The sequence below is a fragment of the Zonotrichia leucophrys genome, chromosome 8 (genome assembly GCF_028769735.1).
Source record: "Zonotrichia leucophrys gambelii isolate GWCS_2022_RI chromosome 8, RI_Zleu_2.0, whole genome shotgun sequence".
NCBI lineage: Eukaryota > Metazoa > Chordata > Aves > Passeriformes > Passerellidae > Zonotrichia > Zonotrichia leucophrys.
Window position 1 is genome coordinate 25,531,041 of NC_088178.1, and position 20,703 is coordinate 25,551,743.

A 20,703-nucleotide genomic window follows, 5' to 3' on the forward strand; every position below is an offset into this window, starting at 1 on the left:
GCCCAAGAGCAATGACTTGATAGGAATGCAGCACCATGCCAAAAACCTTGGGGGGAAGAGAGAGAAGAGTGTGAGCAATTGTCACATGTTAACGGAAAAACTAATGTCCTCCCAGCTCCTGCATAAACCCACACAGACAATCCCAGAGGAGAGCAGAGCTTGAAATTTGAAATGTGAAAGTCACAGAAGTTCAAATTCTTACTGAGGATTAAATTGGACTTTTTATACTGACCAAGAACACAGCACCACAGGAGACACTCCAGAGGGCCCAGAGGTTAAATCAAGATCTATTCTACTCCAAAGATTAATGATCTTTATCTGGAAGTGTCCCAGTATAAAATATGTGTTAGCCTCAGACACATTTGGCTGCATCTGATTCAAAGTTCAACCATTGGTGCTGATGATCAGCAGCTGAGTTTCCAGATTTTAAGTCCTTTACAGCTTTGTGAGACTTTTCTGCCTCAAAGAAAATGAACTGTCCCAGCAGGTGCTACAATATTACAGTGCCCCTTGCAGCAGGGGCTGTTGCCCACAGGAGGAACAGGGCACTGCTCCCACTCCTTGCAGAGCTGCTGCTGCTGCATGTGGGAAGGTCTGGGGTGCTTTGGGCTCATCCAGTACCTTGGAGCACAGCCCTGACCAGATAATAGAACCTTTTGGGGGGGATTCTTTGGAAAGATCAAGTGAAAACTGAAACAGACTTTGAGCTTTGCCAGAAACAGAAATTGGATATTCATAGCAACGCTCTGCCATATTTATTTCCTTCTCTCCTCTCTCACAGCCCCTGAGAGAGAACTGCAGAAAGCACTGGAAGTAAATGAGAGGAAGGAATTGAATGTTCCTGTGCAGCAAGCACAAGGAGGATTCACCCTGGGTGGGAGATGAGAGCAAAGTCACTCCAATGACTCAGTTGTCAAGATGACTTCCAAATTATTGCAACATTTAAAGAGGAGAAACGTGCAGCTCTCCAACGTGATTCTGACAAAAGTGATATGAAAAATAAAATCCTCAGAGCAGAAAAGTGCCATGACAATGTAACCTCTGGAGAAAAAGAAAATTCTTTGGCCAGGACTTTGTAGAGACATCAGGTGACTCTGAAAATCGTGACTGTTGTTGCAAGATCAGCATTAATTGAATTGTGAAAACTAACTAGCTCTTCTGTGATTTTATTCTACATGAGCCAAGAGAGGAACAAAATATTGATTGAGTGAGCTTCAGGATTTATTTATATAAGGATCTGATTGCCAGGTTCATTCTTATGCAAAGCAGAGAAAGGTTTTTCAGCAGGCATTTTAAAAAAATCAGATCTAAAAATAACTTTATGCTTTGGCTTTCCTTGTAAAATGCCTGGGAGTGCTCGCTCAAGCTTCTTCCTTCTGCAGTCACTAAGAAAGCAAGAACCAGATTGAGGAAATCCCTGACACTTCCAGTAACTTCAAACTGAAGATGAGTTTGCTCCGAATAGGAACATAACTGACCCAACTGAGCATCAGTAGGACAAATATGAAACTCGTGCCCATTTCTGATGCTCAGTTGAAAGCACACCCCAACACAACTCTGTATTGCTTTGAGCATGGAATATTCTTCCCCATCCATGCACTCCTGGGAAGCTTTGAAAGCTTAAATTTTTTAGTGCTGTGTCTCCAGGTCCTTCCTTGAAGCTGCTGTTGCTTCTGGTACCACATCTTTCTGAAGCTGTAAAAACAAACCCATGTGCTGTACAGGAGCAAAGCCAGAGGAAGTGACCCAGCAAAGGCATTTTTGAAAGAGCCTCCACATCCCCCAAAGGAAAGCAAATGGGTGGCCTTGGAAAGGCAGAGGACCAGCTCCCTAAGCCCATGTCTGTGACACACAGGAATGTCTGATGACATGATGAAGGAAAGCACCTCTCAATATAACATTATCAGTTCATTAAAAACTCAGATGTAACTTTTTGATTAAAAAGGCAACCTCCACTTAATAGCTTTTTACATGTAATACTTTCAAAATCAAAACATAGGTTTTTTCCTTGACAGCTGTACTGGGAGAAGCACACAACCTTGTGTGGTGTGATAAAAGTAAGCAAAACCACATCTCCAGAGCAGAAAGTGCCATGGAGAACAGTTTGTACTGTATAAAGCCAGTCCTAGGTCACTCTTAGCACACATCCATACTTACAGTTCACACCCTTGTTCCTATCTGGCTATTTATAAAATCCTTTTTCTCCCTTTAGCAAGCAGCACAGCACAAGGTTGCACACAACAGAATGCAATTCTGGGATAATGCTATCATTCTGTTTTCCACGGGGACTTTTTCAAATTGTTTTGTCTCAGGAGAACAGAGTGAAGAATCTCACCATCAGTACTTCCTTGCAAACACTTCTGCTCTTTCTGAAAAACCCACAACACATTTTGGTGCAGAGTAAAAATTCAGTACTAAGCAGCTGAAATAAATTCTTGAGAGTAAAACCACTCATTTCTAAAGCTCTTAGTGAAGCATTTACTGCTTAAATCTGTTATGAGATCTTCAAGTTCTTACTGCATACAGAAGACTGGGAATTTGCCATTCTCCTACATAAATAGAAAGCAAGTGCACCCAGGAGTAAATCTTTGTGGCCAGAAACAGGCAGGCATGCTGCAGTGCAGCCTTCCACAACATCTGCTCTACAAACCTAATTATCCCTCACTGCACAGATGCAAAAGACATCTGAAATGTTGGCACTTGAGACACACAGATAATTTCAAGTCCCTTTAAAATTAACTTTTTTTCCAAAAAGAAAAGCCATGCTGAAGTATTTCTGTTAGTGATGAATAAACTCAAAGTCAACAAAATCTGGCCCCAGCTCATTCTAATATCAGATAAATCACATCTGTCCTATATGAGTGTTTAGTCTTACTGCTTCTTAGACTCTGTCCTCAGTGGGATGATCTGAAACTGTGCTAATACAATCTATTACAATGCAGCCAGTTCCTCATGATTTGGCAGCTCTTTCTGAGTCTAGAGTGCAACAACCTCATTTAGTCTTAGCAGAAATACAGGAGTCCTAAAATCTAGATAAGAACATCATTTCCAGAGGGAAATGTTAAATTAAGCTCACCTTCTAGTAGCTACAAGGGCACTGGTGGGCACTGGTCCAGCTACTGGTGGCCCTTTTATTTGCAGATTCCTTCTTCAGAACAAAATACATGTGAAATTTGGGAGAAGTTTTAAATGAGTTTACAGACACAAAGTCAGCAAAGAAATGTATATAAGTGAGGCTGAGAGATGTGGCTGTACAAAAGCAGACAGCTTAAATAATTTAAGAAATAGTATCCACAAATCTCTTTTCTCAAGTGAAGACATCTTTCTCTCTTTGTCTCTGAGGAACTTTTATTCATCTCATTGCTCTTGAATTTTCACTAGCAGTCAAGTGGCAAGCTGCCAAGTAACTCACAGTTGGCTGGAAGCATGGTCACCTACAAGCTAATTGATGCCACAGAGCTTCCCTCCAGGATGCCATCTGGGTTGCATTCAATATTCTTACTGGATTCAGAAGTCCGTCCCTCTAAACTTGAAAGCTGCTTCTCTTGACCAAATGCCAGCTTGCTGATTTTGTTTGCAAGCACACACATTTAACTAAACAGCAATACCAAGCTCCTGTTCCACTCTTTTGACCATTTATTGACTGCACCATTCTACAAAAATAAAGACAAACCACTTCCCCATCTCACAAGAGGGCAAATTGGGAAAATGAGAGCTGAAGGAGGCTGTCAATGAAAGCTTACAAAGGGATTTTATACCAAGTCCCTGCCCCTGCCTGATCAGGCACATTTTAATACACCTAGGTACCCTGCTCTCAATGCATACCCTCAATGACTATAATGAGACTTCTTGTTTTCATTTTTAAAAATAGGGCATTTATAGAATAACCTCAGCATTACTTTTGGGGCCGATCTGCCCCACTAACAATCAGACAGGTAGAGAGGCATTTTTACTTTCCTATTTCTACTCATTGCAGCAGAGCAGCACCTTCCTGACATGCAGCTGCAGCCTCCCATGTCTCTGCATTGACAGCAGGAGTTTCCTGCATGCAGCCATGGCAAATAGCAACAATAAGTAAATGCAAAGGTGAGGAGCCCAATCACACAGGCTGGCACTGCAAGCTCCCTGCAGGGAGGCACTTTTCCAGTGGAGACCTGAGGGCAGAACTGGCCTGACCCTCCAGCAGGCCTGGCCCCACCTGCCTGTTCCCCCTGAAAACTTTCCCTGGAATGGCCTTCGTGAGCAAAGATCCTTGCAAGAGCAGTACAGATTTACTCCACAGGCACCTGCCTAGAAATGCTTTGTAATAGAATAGATTTGGCAGGACTGAGTCATGATTACCTGCTCTTCATCTAGAGGAGAGGCAGCATGCTGGAAAACTCCAAGGCAGTTTATTTGACTGTAATTAGTCCGACATAATGCTGTTGGAACAAAAGGCCAACCTGGCAAAAGCTCATCAAAGCAAATCTCCATCAAGTTCATTCACTTCTAAACAAGTGCACAGCAGTGATAGAGATGGAGAGTGCCTACTCACATTTGGCAATTCTTCCTGCCCATTTTTTGCAGTCAAAAAAAAGAATCTTGAAGTGTTTTAGTACCTATATATTACAGGAAGTACCTATTATATTACAAATATCCTGGAAGTGTTTTAGTACCTATATATTGCAGGCAAATCCTGTCAATGTTACCTGAGAAAGGGTAGTGGAAAAGCAGGATGAAAGTTGCATTAGTGACGTAACAGAATTAAAGAGGTTTACACTGACTCACTAAATACCCACACAGCAACAGTAAACTCACTTTGAACTCTCCAAGAGTTCTGCTGTGCAATCTAATAGCCTGCAGCTTAGCAGGAAAAACCACCTCTCCAAATGGCTCAGGGTTGGAGTTTTCTTGCTTTGTTGTTTTTTTTGACAGTTGAATATATTGCACAGTAGCTAAACCAGAACATGAACTTAAAGTTTTTTCATGAGCAAATGGATTAAAACAATAATATTGAGACTTTCCAAGCCATATTCAGCCATGGATACAATATTGTCAGGCAGGGCAAGGAGCTTAATTGGGAATACTCAACCCAGGCAATAGGTCAATTTTGTGGGATTGAGAACATTGCTTATATTCCTTGGGTCTATTCCTGCTATGACAGATAACACTGCAAACTGTGAGCCAAGCCTGGAGAAATTTTAGTAGCTGTGCTGTTCAGGGCAAGGTGAGCACCACAGGTGCAAAGTCAAAGCCACAGTGAGGATTCTCCTGCCATAAGCAGATTCTGAATAAAATTTAAATATCATGTTAACCTTGTGATCTCCTGCATTTCTAGACTTCCTGTGTGAAAGTTCAGGCCGACACACTGCACCTGTACCACACTGAGAGCTCTGGGTGTTTTTGCTCCAGAAGGAAGAGACACCTGAAGTTTAGCACAGGAAGAACTTGCTTTAGCCATAGAATAACACAGCATCCACTGGAGCAAGCTTGGCCTCTTCCACCAAAGAGCAGAGATGCAAATGCAGACTAAGCAGCCTAAGAGAGCAATTTTACACCATCCAAATTAAAAGCAAGATCACTACAAAACTAGGGCTGTCACAGACTAAAATATGCCTGCAACTGATCATTCCTTCAGCAGGGCACTGGGAAACACAAGCAAAAGAAGGACTGCATGGAGACAGACTGAATGGTCAATAAAATATGGATGGTTTCTATTTTCATGGCTTGCCAATGGCAAGTTCTCACACAACATTGTAGCTGGGGGATGCATGAGATCAGGAATGGAATGAAGCTGTACTTTCACCCCTAAAACAGAATTAGAGAGCAGTTAATCCTCACTTGGAACAAAACAGTGGTCCAAGGCCAGAACTTGTATTGTAGCTCCACAATGATTCTCTATGCACTTCTGGAGGCTAAAATAAAGACAGGGTAATACCCTGGTGAAAACCACTGCAGAAAACATTTTGTGAACACCACAGGCCTGAAGCCATTGATTTTTGAGTTAGCAAAAGTTTCTTACGGTCAGTTGTGACTGTTTGTAACTATGAAGGAACAAAGATCTCTTGAAATACCACTTCAAACTCTTTTTATCCAGCATATTCCCCTGCCAACACTGTTCCCTTCACCATTATTTGACAGGCTCACCTCAGGAGATAAAATGTACCCAAGGTGAAGCTCTGCGGCCTGGGGAGGGTGCCCCTGTGGAGGAGCCCTGGCCAGCTCAGCTAGGTGGGCACAGCCCCGTGCTCAGCAAAGCCAGCCAGGGCTCTTCTCTCAGCAGGACCTCGTGGACCACCCTGATCCATCTCCTTTCAGCCCTTCTGGGCCCACAGCAGCAGCTTTTCCAGCTAAGAAACATCAATCTGAACAGAACTACGCCAGCAGGGAGAGGGTCAGCTCTGTGCTCTGAAGCTACAGGACCAAGCTTTGTCAGCAATCTAAAATAACCAATCAGCATTTCCTCAGAGACTTCTGCAGCAGCAAGATCAGCCTGAGCCCTCACACAGACAAGATGTTTTCTCTCTTCAACTTTCACCATCAGAGAACGGCGCTGTCCGCAGATTAAAGTAATGAGGAACCCCCACAAACATCGCAATTAATTAGAGCGGAACACACAGCAAATATCTTCCCCAAATCCCAAGAGACTCATCATTTAACATTTTGGATTCTAAGAGTATGAGTGAAATGAGATTCACCATCTTCCACTTCATATCCAATAAGAAATATCACTCTCTCACACACAGAGTCCTAATTGGTATGAATCATCTCCTTCCCATCTACTGACAAGAATTTATCCAGCATAAGAGAGTGAAACCTCCATCATTCTTACATGTCAAAGTGCTGTAAAAGTCTCTGCTATTATAAAAGCAGAGGAAAAAACCCAACACAATGGCAGATAATCCCAACTGATTACTGTAGAAAAGTGACATTTACACATGCCCTTTTTCTATGTAAAAGGTCAAGCTGATGCACCAAAACGCTTCATCTACAGGAAAATTCATCCCCAGCCATCTCCAGAAAAGGTGATACAGCTCTCAGGTGAACCACAGTCACAAAAAAACGCCATAAATTAAATTAAGGGAATTCCAATTTGTTGTTCTGGATCTCACCAGGTTTGTTATTCCTCTCAGGAAACCTAATCCCACATGGCTTCAGTAGAAACAAGTAGCAAGGAGAGAACCCTTTTCAAAAACAACACAGCAAGATTCTGCCCTAAACCCCTCACTGAATATGTTTCTAATGCTACATTCAAACTCACACTCCCCCACAGGAAGAAAAAAACACTTTTGTAGGAAGGGGGGAAATTAGGTCCTGTACTTGGCTGCCTTCCTCCCCCTCGGTGGTTTCACTGTCAGAGAAGCATCTTTTTTGCATTCCAAAATTAACCCTGTGATATGATGATGAAGCCTGCACAACGTGGCTCAGAAAAGGAACCAGTAAGCAACAAAGATCACTACTCAATCCTTATTATTATGGACAACTCACTGACAGCTATCCAGCCTGCTTAGAAAAGGAAAGAAAGCAGTCTTCTAAAAGGATATTTTAGTTTCAGGTTTTCTTGAAACACTCCTCCAGTACACCAAGCAGGCAGGGATGAAGCTGCCAGGGCAAGAGTCCCGTAAGCCAAGGGCTCCATAATCCCCAGCACAGCCCTGACTCTTGCATCTCCCATGGTGCTGAATACCTTAGTCCTGACCTTGAAACTGGAGGATCAAAACTGTTCAGTGGCAGCAATGGCTTTTGTTCTGTGATCACACATCCCTCAGGGCGCTGCTTGCCAGTGCACCTCACAGTGCCCAACAGCCTGAACTGGAGTCAACAGGAGGCAGGTGTGGAACTCCACATCAGCTCTGGAACCTCCAACACTTGTCACCCTGGCAGCCTCAACCTGCATTTCAGTCTCAAAAGATAAAAAATACTGTAAATTAAGTAATTAGATCTGAGCAAAGTGAACTCAGCTGCTTCTTGCCAGCTGAAGTACAGCATTTGTGCAGGAATTATTAATCCTTTCTAGGAGCATTAGCACAAATAAAGGCTTGCAACATTCACATGGCTGCATGCATAATCGAATGTGCAGAAATGCTGCTGCTCTCAGCCAAGCTTTGCAGAGTCCCCTGTGATGCCTGAGCAAGGGAAGGTGTTAACAAAGGCTTTGTGCATTGCTGCTGAGGGCACTCTGTGACACACAGCCATGAGAATTAATGGCCAAACTCATGGGGAAAGACTGGAAGAAGAGCAAGGCAGTAAGACCCTGGGAAAGGCTCCATATTGCTCAGGCATGGGCTTGTCCACAGCCATGGAGAAAAATGAAGCACCTTATTTATCATTTCCCTCTAGAAAAGGGTGCCCCAGGATTTCTCCCCTGCTCTACAGTCACTCTCTTTGAAGTGCCATGCCACAATCAGAGACCCTGCAGTCAAGAAATGGACAGATATGATTCTTTTCAACACCTGTCAATGCAGCTCCTTAATCCTAATTTAACTTCAGGGATCAACATGCACTGGCACCTTGGGCAAATACACATAACACATTATTTTATAAAAAATAGGACAGATTTCCCATGTTAAAAGAGCTCTTGTGAAAAGGTGGAACAGAAATCATCCAGCAAAGAGCTTGAAGTAAAGCAATTTCAACACATCAATGTGATCCTGGCAGAGATTGGTCCAGAGGCTCCTTTTGAAACTCCTTATTTACCAGGTGCCAAAGAGCAGTTCCCATATAGGTTACACATCCTAAATCACCTACAGAGCCCACCTTGTGTAAACTTCAGAGTTGTGCAATCTAAACTGTACCTTTGCTGTTTTACACGAGAAAGGAAGAAGGAAAAGAGCAATAAAATAAACAATAGAAAATTAAGCTCCTCAGTTATCTTTGTTCCTTCCAGAAAATGATAGGTTACTTATAATTTATGGAGGAACGGGTGCACAGGTGATTAGTTCAGCAGTGCATGCTCAGGCAACAGCAAGGCGTGGGCAGGAGGTGAAGGAGTCTTGAATGGAATTTAGAATGGAAAGAGTTTCTTTAGCAAACCAAAGGTCTGTGGTACAGTCTCACAACAGGCACTTTTGGCCAGCTGAAGAAGTGGCTGCAATGATTTCTGTCTGTACACAGGCTATGCTTCAGGATCTGTTGGAATGTACAAAAACAAAGTTCATTTTGGAACACAAAAATATTATACTCCTCCTTTAGCACCTGTATTTTCTGTGTCCAATACTAAATACAAGAAGTGAGACATTTGATACATTTCTTGCCAGCTTGGCCAATTTGACCAACACTAAAATTTTGAAACAGTGAGTTGTCTCAACACTGAGGTTTTTCTGAATATTTTATGAACTGTATATGACAAAAGCAAAGGCTAAATCCTTGAGCAGTCATTTAATCCAAGGAACACGATTATCTGTGTAAAACAACATGATAATAGACCTGAAAAAAAGAAACGGGGGACTTTCTTCATGAGTCACTCATGTCCACAATGAGTTGCTGAATCACTCTACAGCCTTGGGCACAGGGTAACTTTCCCAAGCATCAATTTTCATGTCCCTGAGATAATACTTAGCCCACTTTTATGGGAAGATTCATAGAAAGCTGAACTGCTAAGGTGCCACGGGATGACAAATGTGCAATGAGCGTAACACAAGCACACAAACAGGAATAGAAGCTCTGAGCTACAGAGGCAGGAGGTGTATTTCTTGGCCTATATCAGTCAGCACTGACATTTGCTATCAAAGAAACTGGGCCATCTCTGTTTATAAGTAGCTCTATAGATCAACTGTGATTCAGAATGAGAAGTCTACAGGAGCAGTTGTAAGTTTACATCCAAAATTCTTCTTCTCAGTGCAAGTATATTCACTACTCCTGCTGTAGCTGATTTTTACTCCCTGGATCTCACAGAGTGCATCATATCTGGATGGAACACATCCAGTAAATCCAGCAGGGTTTACTGATATACAATCACTGCTCAAGCAGCAAGCCAAGCAGCTGGTATCTATCGTAGGAGACTCATGCAGCACATTTGGAAAGATGCTACAACCTCACTCACCTAGATCAACAAAAACAGAAAAAAAGCCATCAAAGGAATTAATCCCATTAACTTCATACATGGAAAGAAAGACAGAAAACCTCAACTGGGTAATGCACAGCAGGACAAAGACTTGGGATCAAAGAAAAAGTTTAATTCACCCCTTGAAATGAAGTAAAGTATCACCTCAGTGTACATCACACTACACATTACATATCAAGGAAGGCAGCATGAAAAAAGTATAAAACAAGGCCAGTTAAAATAACATACAAAGTTAAAACCTGGAACTGGAGCAGTTATCTAAATGAGGGACATAGTAAAGAGTTTACTGTCAGCTGTACACACCAGTTTCTTCAGCAATTATTTTAATTGATAAATCTATGCTATATGCTACATGTAAAGGAAAAGAAGTCTTCAACAATGTAACATTTCAAATTTAACCAAAATCAAGATAAAACTTCCACCTATTACTATGAATTTGCAATGCAAACTTTCACTCCTTTCACTATTTTGCAAGTAAAAGAAATGACACCCACAGAAGATACAGAAACAAAGCTAGAACTCAAGAAAAAGATAAAGAAACTTACAGCAGGCAAAATTCTCACTCAGGATGGACAAGATTCTGCAGCATTAACGAATTCAATGTTAAATAATATATCTATCTTTAAAAAGTAATCACAACAGCACAGAGCAGTTGCCAAAAAGAGCCCTTCTGGTTCTGCAAGTACAGGACTGTGCTCCTGCTGCCATGGAAACTGAGTCCCTCACTGCTCTGGTCCTGGTACAGTGCCACACATGCTCTCAAGCATTTAATAAATATTAATAATGCATTAAATAATATCGAAGTATCAGAAACAGAACATCTAAGAAAAAAAATTGGCAATAAAACTCACTTTGCATGGCTGCAGCCCAAAGGCTTGTAAGCCTTGCTCCAAGCCAGCTATAAATCCTGTTCTCTCCCAGTTTCTAACACTTGCTCTTGGCATTAAGTGTGAGTGAGTGACTGCCAGGCCTTAGCTTGGGCTGAATAAAAGCAGGAAACCTGGAGGAAAAACTGAAACCCTTCCACTTGTCCAACAGGTACCCCTGCAAGGAGCAGCTGTGTGTGCTGAGCACAGGGCTGGCAGGCAGGAGGCCTCATTTCTGTTCTTGCCTCGGCTGCTGACTCTTGTACAGCAGAGTCACTCTGGAGCAGAGGAGCTCTATCACCATTTATTCACCTCTTCGTGAGGAGAAAGGCACAGGGCTGCCAGATCTGCCACAGCTCTGGGAAGGAAAGTCACGGGCCTTGCCAGGAACAGAAGCACAGTCTACCAGGGCATCAATACTATGGCAAGAAACAGGATGTCTCACCCTGAGGGACCATCAGTGACAGAGCTCACAACTCTCCTTTAAAAATCTTTTGGCTTCTTGCATGTTAAAATCTGGCTTCTGAAAACCTTTCAGTGTGCAAGGGTTTAGTTTTATTTTACAACTAGCTTACAGTATTATTGTAACTTCTAAAGTCTAATCATGTTTTTATCACTTGCATTTCAGACAGAATTTCTCACAGAGTAGAAAATCTGCATTAATTTTATCACAGGGCCTTTTACCCTCCCCTCCCTGGGTATCTACATATTGATGATTTTAATGGAAAATAGAGAGTTAGAAAAACTACACTCAGCTTTTCCAACACTTCCCTCACATGCACCATGAAATAGTGAGGATTTCCCTTTGGCTGGAAGCAGCTGTCAGCCTGGGAGCAGAGCACACCAGAGCAGGCAGGCTCCTTTTCTGCCAAGGACCAGCTACTGCACAGGACAACAAGCAGCAACCCACATCTTCATCTCCATCACCAAACTCAACTTACTGACTTCCTGGGCAAAGGAAAAAATGAAAGAACAATTGACATCTTACAGCATTTTATAAGGCAGGCACAGAAAAGTGTAGCAACACAGAAAAGCAGAAGTGAGCAACAGCATGCTGTGGGAACATCTTTGAAATTACCAGGGAAAAGCTGCAGGAAAATGGAAAAGCTGTAGAAAAGAAAAGGACACCAGTAAAAGGATCAGGAGAACTTCACACCAAATCAATCCCACCACAAATGCATCCCTAACACAACATCAGTCTCTGAGGCACACCAAAGACATGGCAGATTTGTCAGTGAATTCAAAAAGCTGATGGTATTGAAAAGGCCAGCAGAAACAAAAGCTGGGAGTCTGCTGAGGGAATCAATAATGGTTAGACATTTTCAGGTGTAACAGAGTGTTTAATGGTCCTTTAGGTGGACAATGGAGTCACAAAAACTTACTATTTCTAGCACTGGCAATCTTAGTGTAGGTGTATCAAATAAATGTGTTCACCAACACATTACACTTGGTTTCTCTGGTTTCATAATTGCAGTTTGAATAAATTTTGGAGCATTTTCTGAATAATTTTAAATTATCCTAAGTATCTTCCACTCTTAACATCAATCAGTCAGAAATCACATCTCTAACCTGTGCTAAGGCTGGTTTTAGAACACTGCAGACACAAGAGAACTGGTCTGCATTGACTTTTCATAGAATCACAGGATGGTTTGGGTTGGAAGGGACTCTAAAGACCTTTAGTTCCAAACCCAGGTTGCTCAGAGCCCCAGCCAGCCTGGCCTTGAACACTGCCAGGGATAGGGCATACACAGTTTCTTTATACATTAAAATGCTTTGGAAGAAATTTACCTGCCTTGGCTCAAAATGTAGAATATGCTTCTATCCTCTGAAATGCCAGCTCTGAGCTCTCTGATAAACAAACCAAGTCATGTTGGTTTCAACTGCACTTTCATAATTTCCTTCTTGAACTTAATCATTACATTCACTCTTCCCTTTCTCCTTGACCTCAGGAAAGCTTTTCAGCTCACAGCTCATTCCTGTAACTGTATCTAGAGCAACTAGATACACTGCATAAAACAGCAGCACTGCATAAAACCAAGTTCACTTCCCTCAGTAACCATCATGTCCCCAGTGGCTCTCCCAGCTCTCTCTTCTGCCTTTTCAGTGGTCCCATCTCAGTTCTCTCTTTCTTTTCCAGACCATGAGCAGTAGTGATAGAAAATCACCCCCTTCTGGAAAGCAGTCTGCATTTAGACTGCTTAATAAAGAAAACTGCATAAATAAATTGCTCAAGAAAATGTCCCAGGAAATAGGGAAAAGGAGAATGCCATGTGCTTAAAACTTGATTTTCTACATAAATGTTGCAGCAGGTTGCACTAACAGGGAATATAATCCAGACACCAAAAACATGCAAGTTAGTTTTTTCAGAGCAGATAACAAGAATATAATGAAAAATGAAGACAAATGAATAAAGACATTCACTGTGGAGCACAAGAAGTCAGTAAACTGGTTTTAAACCTAAGCTGGACATGAATCCAGTACAGACCAGGACAAGCAGGCAGCAGCCACACAGAAAAGCAAACAAGTCCTGCCTCTCAACACCAGTCCTCCAAGTGCTTCCAGTTTTGGGATAAGCATGCAAGCTGGCCACACAACACAGTTAAAATCTCACTGACACAATCAAGAGCATATGACCATGCATAAGCCAGGGAACCCTCAAACTCCACGTGGTGACATGCACAGGAGCTCCAGGGCAGCAGGCAGCAATCACTCAGCATACAGGACACTGGCTCAATATGAAACAGAAAGAGAAATTGCAGCAATGCATAACAGAGGAAAAAAAGTTATAGAATACATGTGGCATTGTGAGTGCCTACTGTGCCACTTGGTCACGCCCCAAAAGCTGCAAGCCTGGCACACCATTACACTCCTGCACTTCAGAGCCACCCAGACCACACTTAACTCTGCACAGGATCCACAATTTAGTTTTCAAATGGGCTTTTTGATATGTTTTTACTCCCAAATTCCAGCTCTAGTGAAACCTAAACTGACAAGCATGGAGACCATGAGGCTGCCTCCTGGGCTTCTACACAGGCAGCAGGAGTCAAAGTCTCTGTACAAAGCCTGTGTGAGCACAGGACTCCTCCTTCCTCAACTGCAAAGGAAATGTGTCTCAGCTACACAGCCACCTCCTGCAGCCACAAGGCAGGCAAGGCTGAGGTAGGGGAGGTTTGCTGAGGCCACATGTTTACCTTGCATTCTGTACACATGGGAACAGTTTTTGAAACAGTAACTCCCTTCAGACTGCATCTCACACCTGAGGCAGCCTCAACCCTGTCTATAAAATATCCCCATGAGCAGTCCTCACCAGCAAGCAACATCACAGAAAGGATACCAGTGCAAAGGTGGAAAATGGAGCTTTAAACAAGAAATAGTAATTCTGCATTTGCCTGTGTCCCCCTGCAGGCAGGTATTACAAAGCTGAAATGATCCTGCAGCTTGTGTTTCATTTTAGGAAACTGGTTAAGCTACTCATTGCTTTTTGCAGCTATACTCTCTGCCACATTTAGTGTTTATTCAACAGTGAAACATTTGAGCAGAGATCCTCCAGTCTCTTTCACCCACACTCAGGTCTGGGTTAAAATAAATCATACTTACATCATAAAAATAAAATCAAACAGCTATCAAAGTAAGAGCTCCTATTTTGCGTCAAATATATTGCGTCAGGCAGCTGTTTGCAAGGTCTTCTTGTTTTGTGCTGGCTACAATGGCAAGCAGGAATAAACTTGTAAAGCTGGGGAAAAGCCTCCAAGAGCCACTCCCCCTTCAGAACAGAGCTCTAGGATTTTCCCCTCTGGGGGATTATCACAGCACCCCGGACACACAGCACACACATCCCTGGTCTGACCTGGCTTTGCAGCCTCCACCCTTCCTGAGGGGGACACAGAAAAAAGTCAGTATCCCACTTTTTGAGTACCTCAGCAAAGAATGTTTTTGCTAAAACACTGTGCCTCAGAAAATGGACATTTTTCCCACTATAAAAGTAGCTTTGATGTTTTATAAAGTTGCTGCTGTACCATTACAAAAAATGTCTCAATGACTGTCATCTGCAAGCATTGTGTGAAACAGCTTGTAAGTGTCTTTCCAGTATTTCCAAAGAGGAAAATGTATCACAGGGAAGGACGAAAATGCATCTACAGAAATCACGTTCAGAATTACTCTGGGCCCCTGTCCTCATTGTATGGACCACGTTTAGTGCAGATTGTGGCATTGAAAGCTGTGAGCTGTGACCAGGATTTTGTTTTTCCAGGCCTACACAGACTGGACTGAGCCCAAGCAAATCCTTTTGCATAGAGCAGAAACAAATAGTTTCAGGACTAATAGTTTAGGTTTAAACTCTGCAGTAGGTACCCAAGATTTTTAATTCCCAAGTTTAAAACATTATTTCCCCAGCAATCCAAACAATGTAACTTCCACTGGTTATCTCTCTGTAGTTTAGCTTCCTTTCCAAAGATACATTTTAAGGAACATATCTACTCCCTTTTTATCTTCCTTTCCTCAAAATGGTATAAATTGCTGAAAACATGACAGCAAAACAGCATCTTCATATTTAGGCAATCTGTTTACTGCTTTATTTTTATATATTTCTACAATGCACACAAATTAGTGTCTCCTTTTCTCTTGTTAACACTTCACAAGTCATGTGCCTACACACAACGAGCACCATCTCCTCCCTTCTGGCAGCCCCCTTGGCTACCATTCTTTTGCTAGCCCAGAAACCGAATCCTGGATAAACTTAATACACCAAAAAACCAGTGCTGCCTTCAGGTCCATGTCTGCTGTATTAACTCACACATCACTCCTAGGGTACATAAGTTGAACTCCCAGCCCTGACAGAAAAGGATTACTCAGTTGAAATCAAATGCCAAGGATGCAATTCACTTTGATTACTGACACATTCTCCTTAGAATCCAAAACATGATGCCAGCAAATCATGGGGGCTCGGAGGATGGGGGAAACGGGGACAGACACGGGACACAACACAAAAGGGACACAGATAACAACAAATAAATTAAAATTCAGTCTTGCACAAAGATAATTTCTCATAGGAAGCCCACAGAGTCCTGCCAAAAAAAACCAAAAAAAACCTCTTTCCAACTATTTAAGATACTCTTGGTTACAAAATTTTCCAGTGTATTGCACTATCTGCCACAAGGAATTGGTTTCACAAACCAGTTCTGCACACCATAAAGACCATCCTGTCTCTTTAAAAGGGGAGAATACACACAAGCAGCAATGAGCTATTACAAATACATTATTAGCTCTGGGAGAAGGAATCATCAAGTAATTACAGAGGTTATCAGGGTCCTTATCAGCACTCACTGCCAGCAGGCTACCTGCATATTCATTTCCTTCTCCATCACTACTCTGGCATGCTGAGTTTTCCAAAATAGTTTCTTCTATTGCATATGTTCATAAAATAGTTTTAAAATAAATTTCTGTTTATTACAGCAGTGATAACAGAGGCAGTATCTAGAAGCAAAAACATGGAATGTATTTTTTCACCCAGTGAGTAGAACTCCAAATATTCCATATGCTGAAAAACAGTATGCACTTTCAAAATAAAGCAGTGTTCAGAACAATTTAAGTGAGAAAAATGTGCATGACAAACGTAATTTTTGTCTTTCAGCCTGCTTGAAGAAGCAACTGCAAAATCTCTCTATTTATGAACTAAATAAACAGTCCGTGAGCAATTCCTGTAGTCTAATTCCCAATCAATAATAAATGCCAAATTCAGATTAAAGTGAAGAACATATTTTTACCACCCCAAGCCCAACTATAAAACCCATCTGAAATAAACCTAAATCAGATGCAATAAGCATTATAACATAGCACAGTCCACAATGAGCTGATGTTCAGCAGCAGGTTGTTCTACACTCTCTCTTCTGACACAATGCTCAGAGGGCTGCTTATAAGGAGAAGATAAAAAAGCAGCCCAGATACTGAGCCCCTCACTCACTCAGGGCAAGAGCTCAGGACACAAACCTACTCTTCTGTGTTGAGTGCAGGGTCCAGAATCCATTCAGGATGCTCCTCCAGCCACGATCCCAACCTCCGAAAAGCAGCTCCAGAAGCACTGCCTACAGGTTACCTGAGCTCAGCAAGCCTTTGTACCACAGTGCACAGAGGTTTGAAATAGGAGGCTTCAAGAACACCATTATACACCTGCTCAGAGATTCTCAGTGCTTCCACAGATTACTGTCTCTCTTGGGAAACACAGACACTTGTATGAAAACTTTCCCACTTATGGCTGCACAAGAGTCCACAGTAGTTCTCAGTCACCCCCAGCTTCCCCGACTCTTTTGCAATTTGAAACATTCCACATCTAATTTGCCTCTAAATAGTGCCATTATAATTCCTGTAAGAACCATTTCTATGTCTCAATTAATGCTGCCTACTCCCCAGCTCATAAAAAATATCATATATAAAGTCAATCAAGTCCTCTGAATAAAGACAGCAACCAGAAAGGAATGTTATGGGGTAATCACAGGGAACATCTTGTTATAATTTAAGAGTTTGGGAATCCCTGCTCTCCTTAAACTGATCTACTCAGACTTCACTCCAAATATCACCTGACAGACTTACATGGGAAAATGTTAGCAGGAAAATCACATATGGAAAAACACATAACCAGTGACCTTTCTTTTTGTGATGCATTCACTGGGTCTATGAGCTTTGAAGAGTTCACTCACTGAATGCACATTCAGTGCCTATTATTCTACAGAGATAATTCAAGAGATGTGGTACTTGCTACAATATTTGCAATTTTAAACCCCAAATTAAAGACACTTCTCTTCAAGATTAAGCCTCTGTAATTTCTTTTACAGATGCTTCTTACACTTCATGGCTGAGACAAATTCTCCCAGGCTATCAGAAACTGTAACCAAAATAACAGCCAAGTTATAACAGCACAACCCTACAAAGTACCCAGAGTTTATGGGTCTCCACTGATACGCACCAGGGCCACACCACAGGAGAAAGAACGAGTGCCATTTTTTCAGGATTGGAAGTATAGATCTTTCTCTTTTTTCCCTTACACTATGAAGGAATTAGTGTTGCATGGCTGACACTGCCAAACCAAGCAGGGCTACTTGTTCATCTGCCTTGTCACCCTGACTGCAAACATATTTAAACACAAGATCCACACCCACCGCACATCTTGTAAGATGATTATGAGTAAGCAACATTTCACATGAGCACCTGTCACTCGCCCTAAGCACGGGCTCTTCCGGGGTTTAACATCTCTCCCAGCTGCCCCGAGGACACAAACTGTGTGTTCCTTGAGGCGCCCTGAGCAGAGGCGCTGCTGGAGGCGGGGGAACGCGTAGAGGGCGGGCAGGGAGCTGCCCGGTGACGGCTGCTGCCGGACCCGCGCTGCCGTGTGGCGCTCCGGGCATCCCGGCCGAGCCGGGCCGGGCGAGCCGGCAGCGAGGAGCCGCTGCCCCGCGGCGCCGCGTCACGGATCTGCTGCTGCCGGCAGCCAATCGGCGCCGCGGCCGGGGACGGCGCGACTTCATTCATTCATTCATAAAAAAGAGGCGCAGCGCAGCTGGGAAGCGCGCCCTGCCCGGCACCCCCGCCCCGTGCGGGGCACGGATACTCACGGCAATCCGCCTCGTCACTGTTATCCGAGCAGTCGTCGTCCTCGTCGCATTTCCAGATGGCGGGGATGCACCGCTCGTTCCGGCACTGGAACTGGTTCTCCTCGCACTCCTTGACGGCGCCTGCGAGACACGGGGCCGCGCCTGGGTCAGCGGGGCGCGCTCCCATGGCTGGGCAGTGGGGGCATCCCGGGGCCGCCTCGCCGCCCGGTCCGGCCGCGGACAGCCCGGGCAAGACGCCGGGAGCCACCGCCGGCCGAGTGGGGGCTGCGGCTGGGCTCGCCTGGGCACAGCGGCTCGGTGCGGGGCTGGGGCCGGGCTCGCCGGGGCACAGCGGCTCGGTGCGGGGCAGGGGGAAACGCGCCTCCGCGGGAGCACGGCGGCGATCCCGGAGCTGCTTTGTGCAGGGATAAAAGGGGCCATTCCCGTGCTTCCCCGCATTGTTTTAAAGGCGGAGGGAAAAGGAGCCTGGGTATAGAATATGGTTAAACCCGAAACACAACAGACAAAGAAAAATTATAAAGCGCAGTGATGCTGGGACCTCCTGCGCATCCGTTGCCGGGGCAAAACGCACCGACACCTGGGGACGCGGGGCGGAAAAGGCACCGTCCCGGGAAAAGGGACCTGACCCAACTAAAGTTGAGGGCGGGGGGAGAACGGAGCAAATCTGCTTTACAGACTCGGTGCCGCGCTGCTCTGATGAGGCACAAATCCCCTCTGAAAGGGATTAAAGGTGGCAGCTCCTGTCACCAGCTCTCGGGCTCCATTCGCCCGCCTGAAGAGCTTGCCCGGCCCCCGCAGGTCGCAACCCCCGAGCGTGCCCGGCCCTCCGCAGGTCCCAAACCCCGCGCAGGGCACCGAGGCGAGCGGGCATCCGCAGCCGCACATCCCGGGGTGCCCGTGCCGGCAGGACGCTCGCCTCCTCCCCGGCAGCGCTGAGGCCGGGGAACCCCGGCGCGGAGGGAGAGCGGCCGCACCGCGCCGGACCCACCTTTGCCGAGGTGCAGCTTGAGCAGCAGCAGCTGGAGGAGCAGCAGCCGGGCGAGCGCTGGCCGGCACATGGTGCTCGCTCCCTCCCTCCCTCGGTGGCAGCGCGCCGTGTGCGGGGTGCGCGCAGCCGGCGCGCCGCTCGCTGCCCGCCCCGTGCCGACTGCGGCCGGCGCCGCCCCCGCCCCGCCGCGCCGCCGCCGTGACGCGCCCCGCTGGGCGGGCCCCGCTCGGCTCGGCCCCGGAGAGCGCGGCCGGCATCCCGCCTCCCGGAGGAGCCCGGAGGGACACCTGCGGGACACTCCCGCCGCCACCGAAAGGAAGCCCCGCAGATGGCACGGCTGTGCGCTCCCAGGCCGGGCTGCTCACCCTGGAGCTCTCGCTGGGATAGGCGGGCCTGGGCCCTGCTGGGTCTGACTGGGTCAGGCCTTCAGGTCCTGAGCCTCCCTCGGTGGCCCCGGTACAATGACAGCCTCATTCATGATCTTAATTTTATTAAGCCAATTAAACACACAGGCTCCTTTAAACGGCCTCGAGTCACAAATTATGTGCTTTCCTCATTACTTCAGATCTCCCACTGAGGGCTTTCATTATGACCATACTGATGTGGTCATCTCCACTTAATTGTATTAAAATTAGTGAAACAAGTACCAAGTATACTAAAGGTGGGCACCTCTCCTCGTAGGGATTGCTTACCCTTTCTACTGCCTAAGCACATGCGGTCTGATCAGTAATAACAAATGGTTCCCAAGCTATCAGGGGCCTTATTTATCACTCCATTTGTACGGTGCTGATGAGAAAGCAGTTCACCGTCTTTAATTAACATCGCAGCCTCCTTCATACAGTCAGGATTAACAGTATTCCAGTAATCGTATTATGAGAAGATACTTTTCAAGAGTAACTTGAATCTATCATCACAACAGAATTAACATGATTATATGTGGAGTGTCATTTAAAAAAAATTAATCAAACACTAATTTTACATAAACCAATGTAACAAAGCTTTGCAGTTTCAAAGCCTGAAATGCCATTGACTTAAGAACTGGGCTGCCATTTAAAAATGTACCTGTGTCTTTAACAAAAATTTTGCAAGTCATTAGTCAGCAGTGTCACTAATGCCTTTGAATCATGTGAAGAGAAGAGCTAATCATTGAGCTATTCCACTAGCAGCTTATAGAGTATTAACAATTTATTCAAGCCTGTTTGA

General features: G+C 44.5%; 1 protein-coding gene across 2 annotated transcripts in view; it reads right to left on the reverse strand.

Annotated features, from left to right (window-relative positions):
* Nucleotides 1–19,664, reverse strand: part of LRP8 (LDL receptor related protein 8) — a 170,965-nt gene extending 151,301 nt beyond the window's left edge. For both annotated transcript variants that reach the window (XM_064719297.1, XM_064719295.1), the window contains exons 1-2: nt 19,501–19,664; nt 18,513–18,632 (exon numbers count right to left, since the gene is read on the reverse strand). In XM_064719297.1, coding sequence (XP_064575367.1) covers nt 18,513–18,632; nt 19,501–19,570 — 190 coding nt within the window. In that variant the 5' untranslated portion in view covers nt 19,571–19,664. The remainder of the gene's footprint in view (nt 1–18,512; nt 18,633–19,500) is intronic.
* Nucleotides 19,665–20,703: the final 1,039 nt, after the last annotated feature.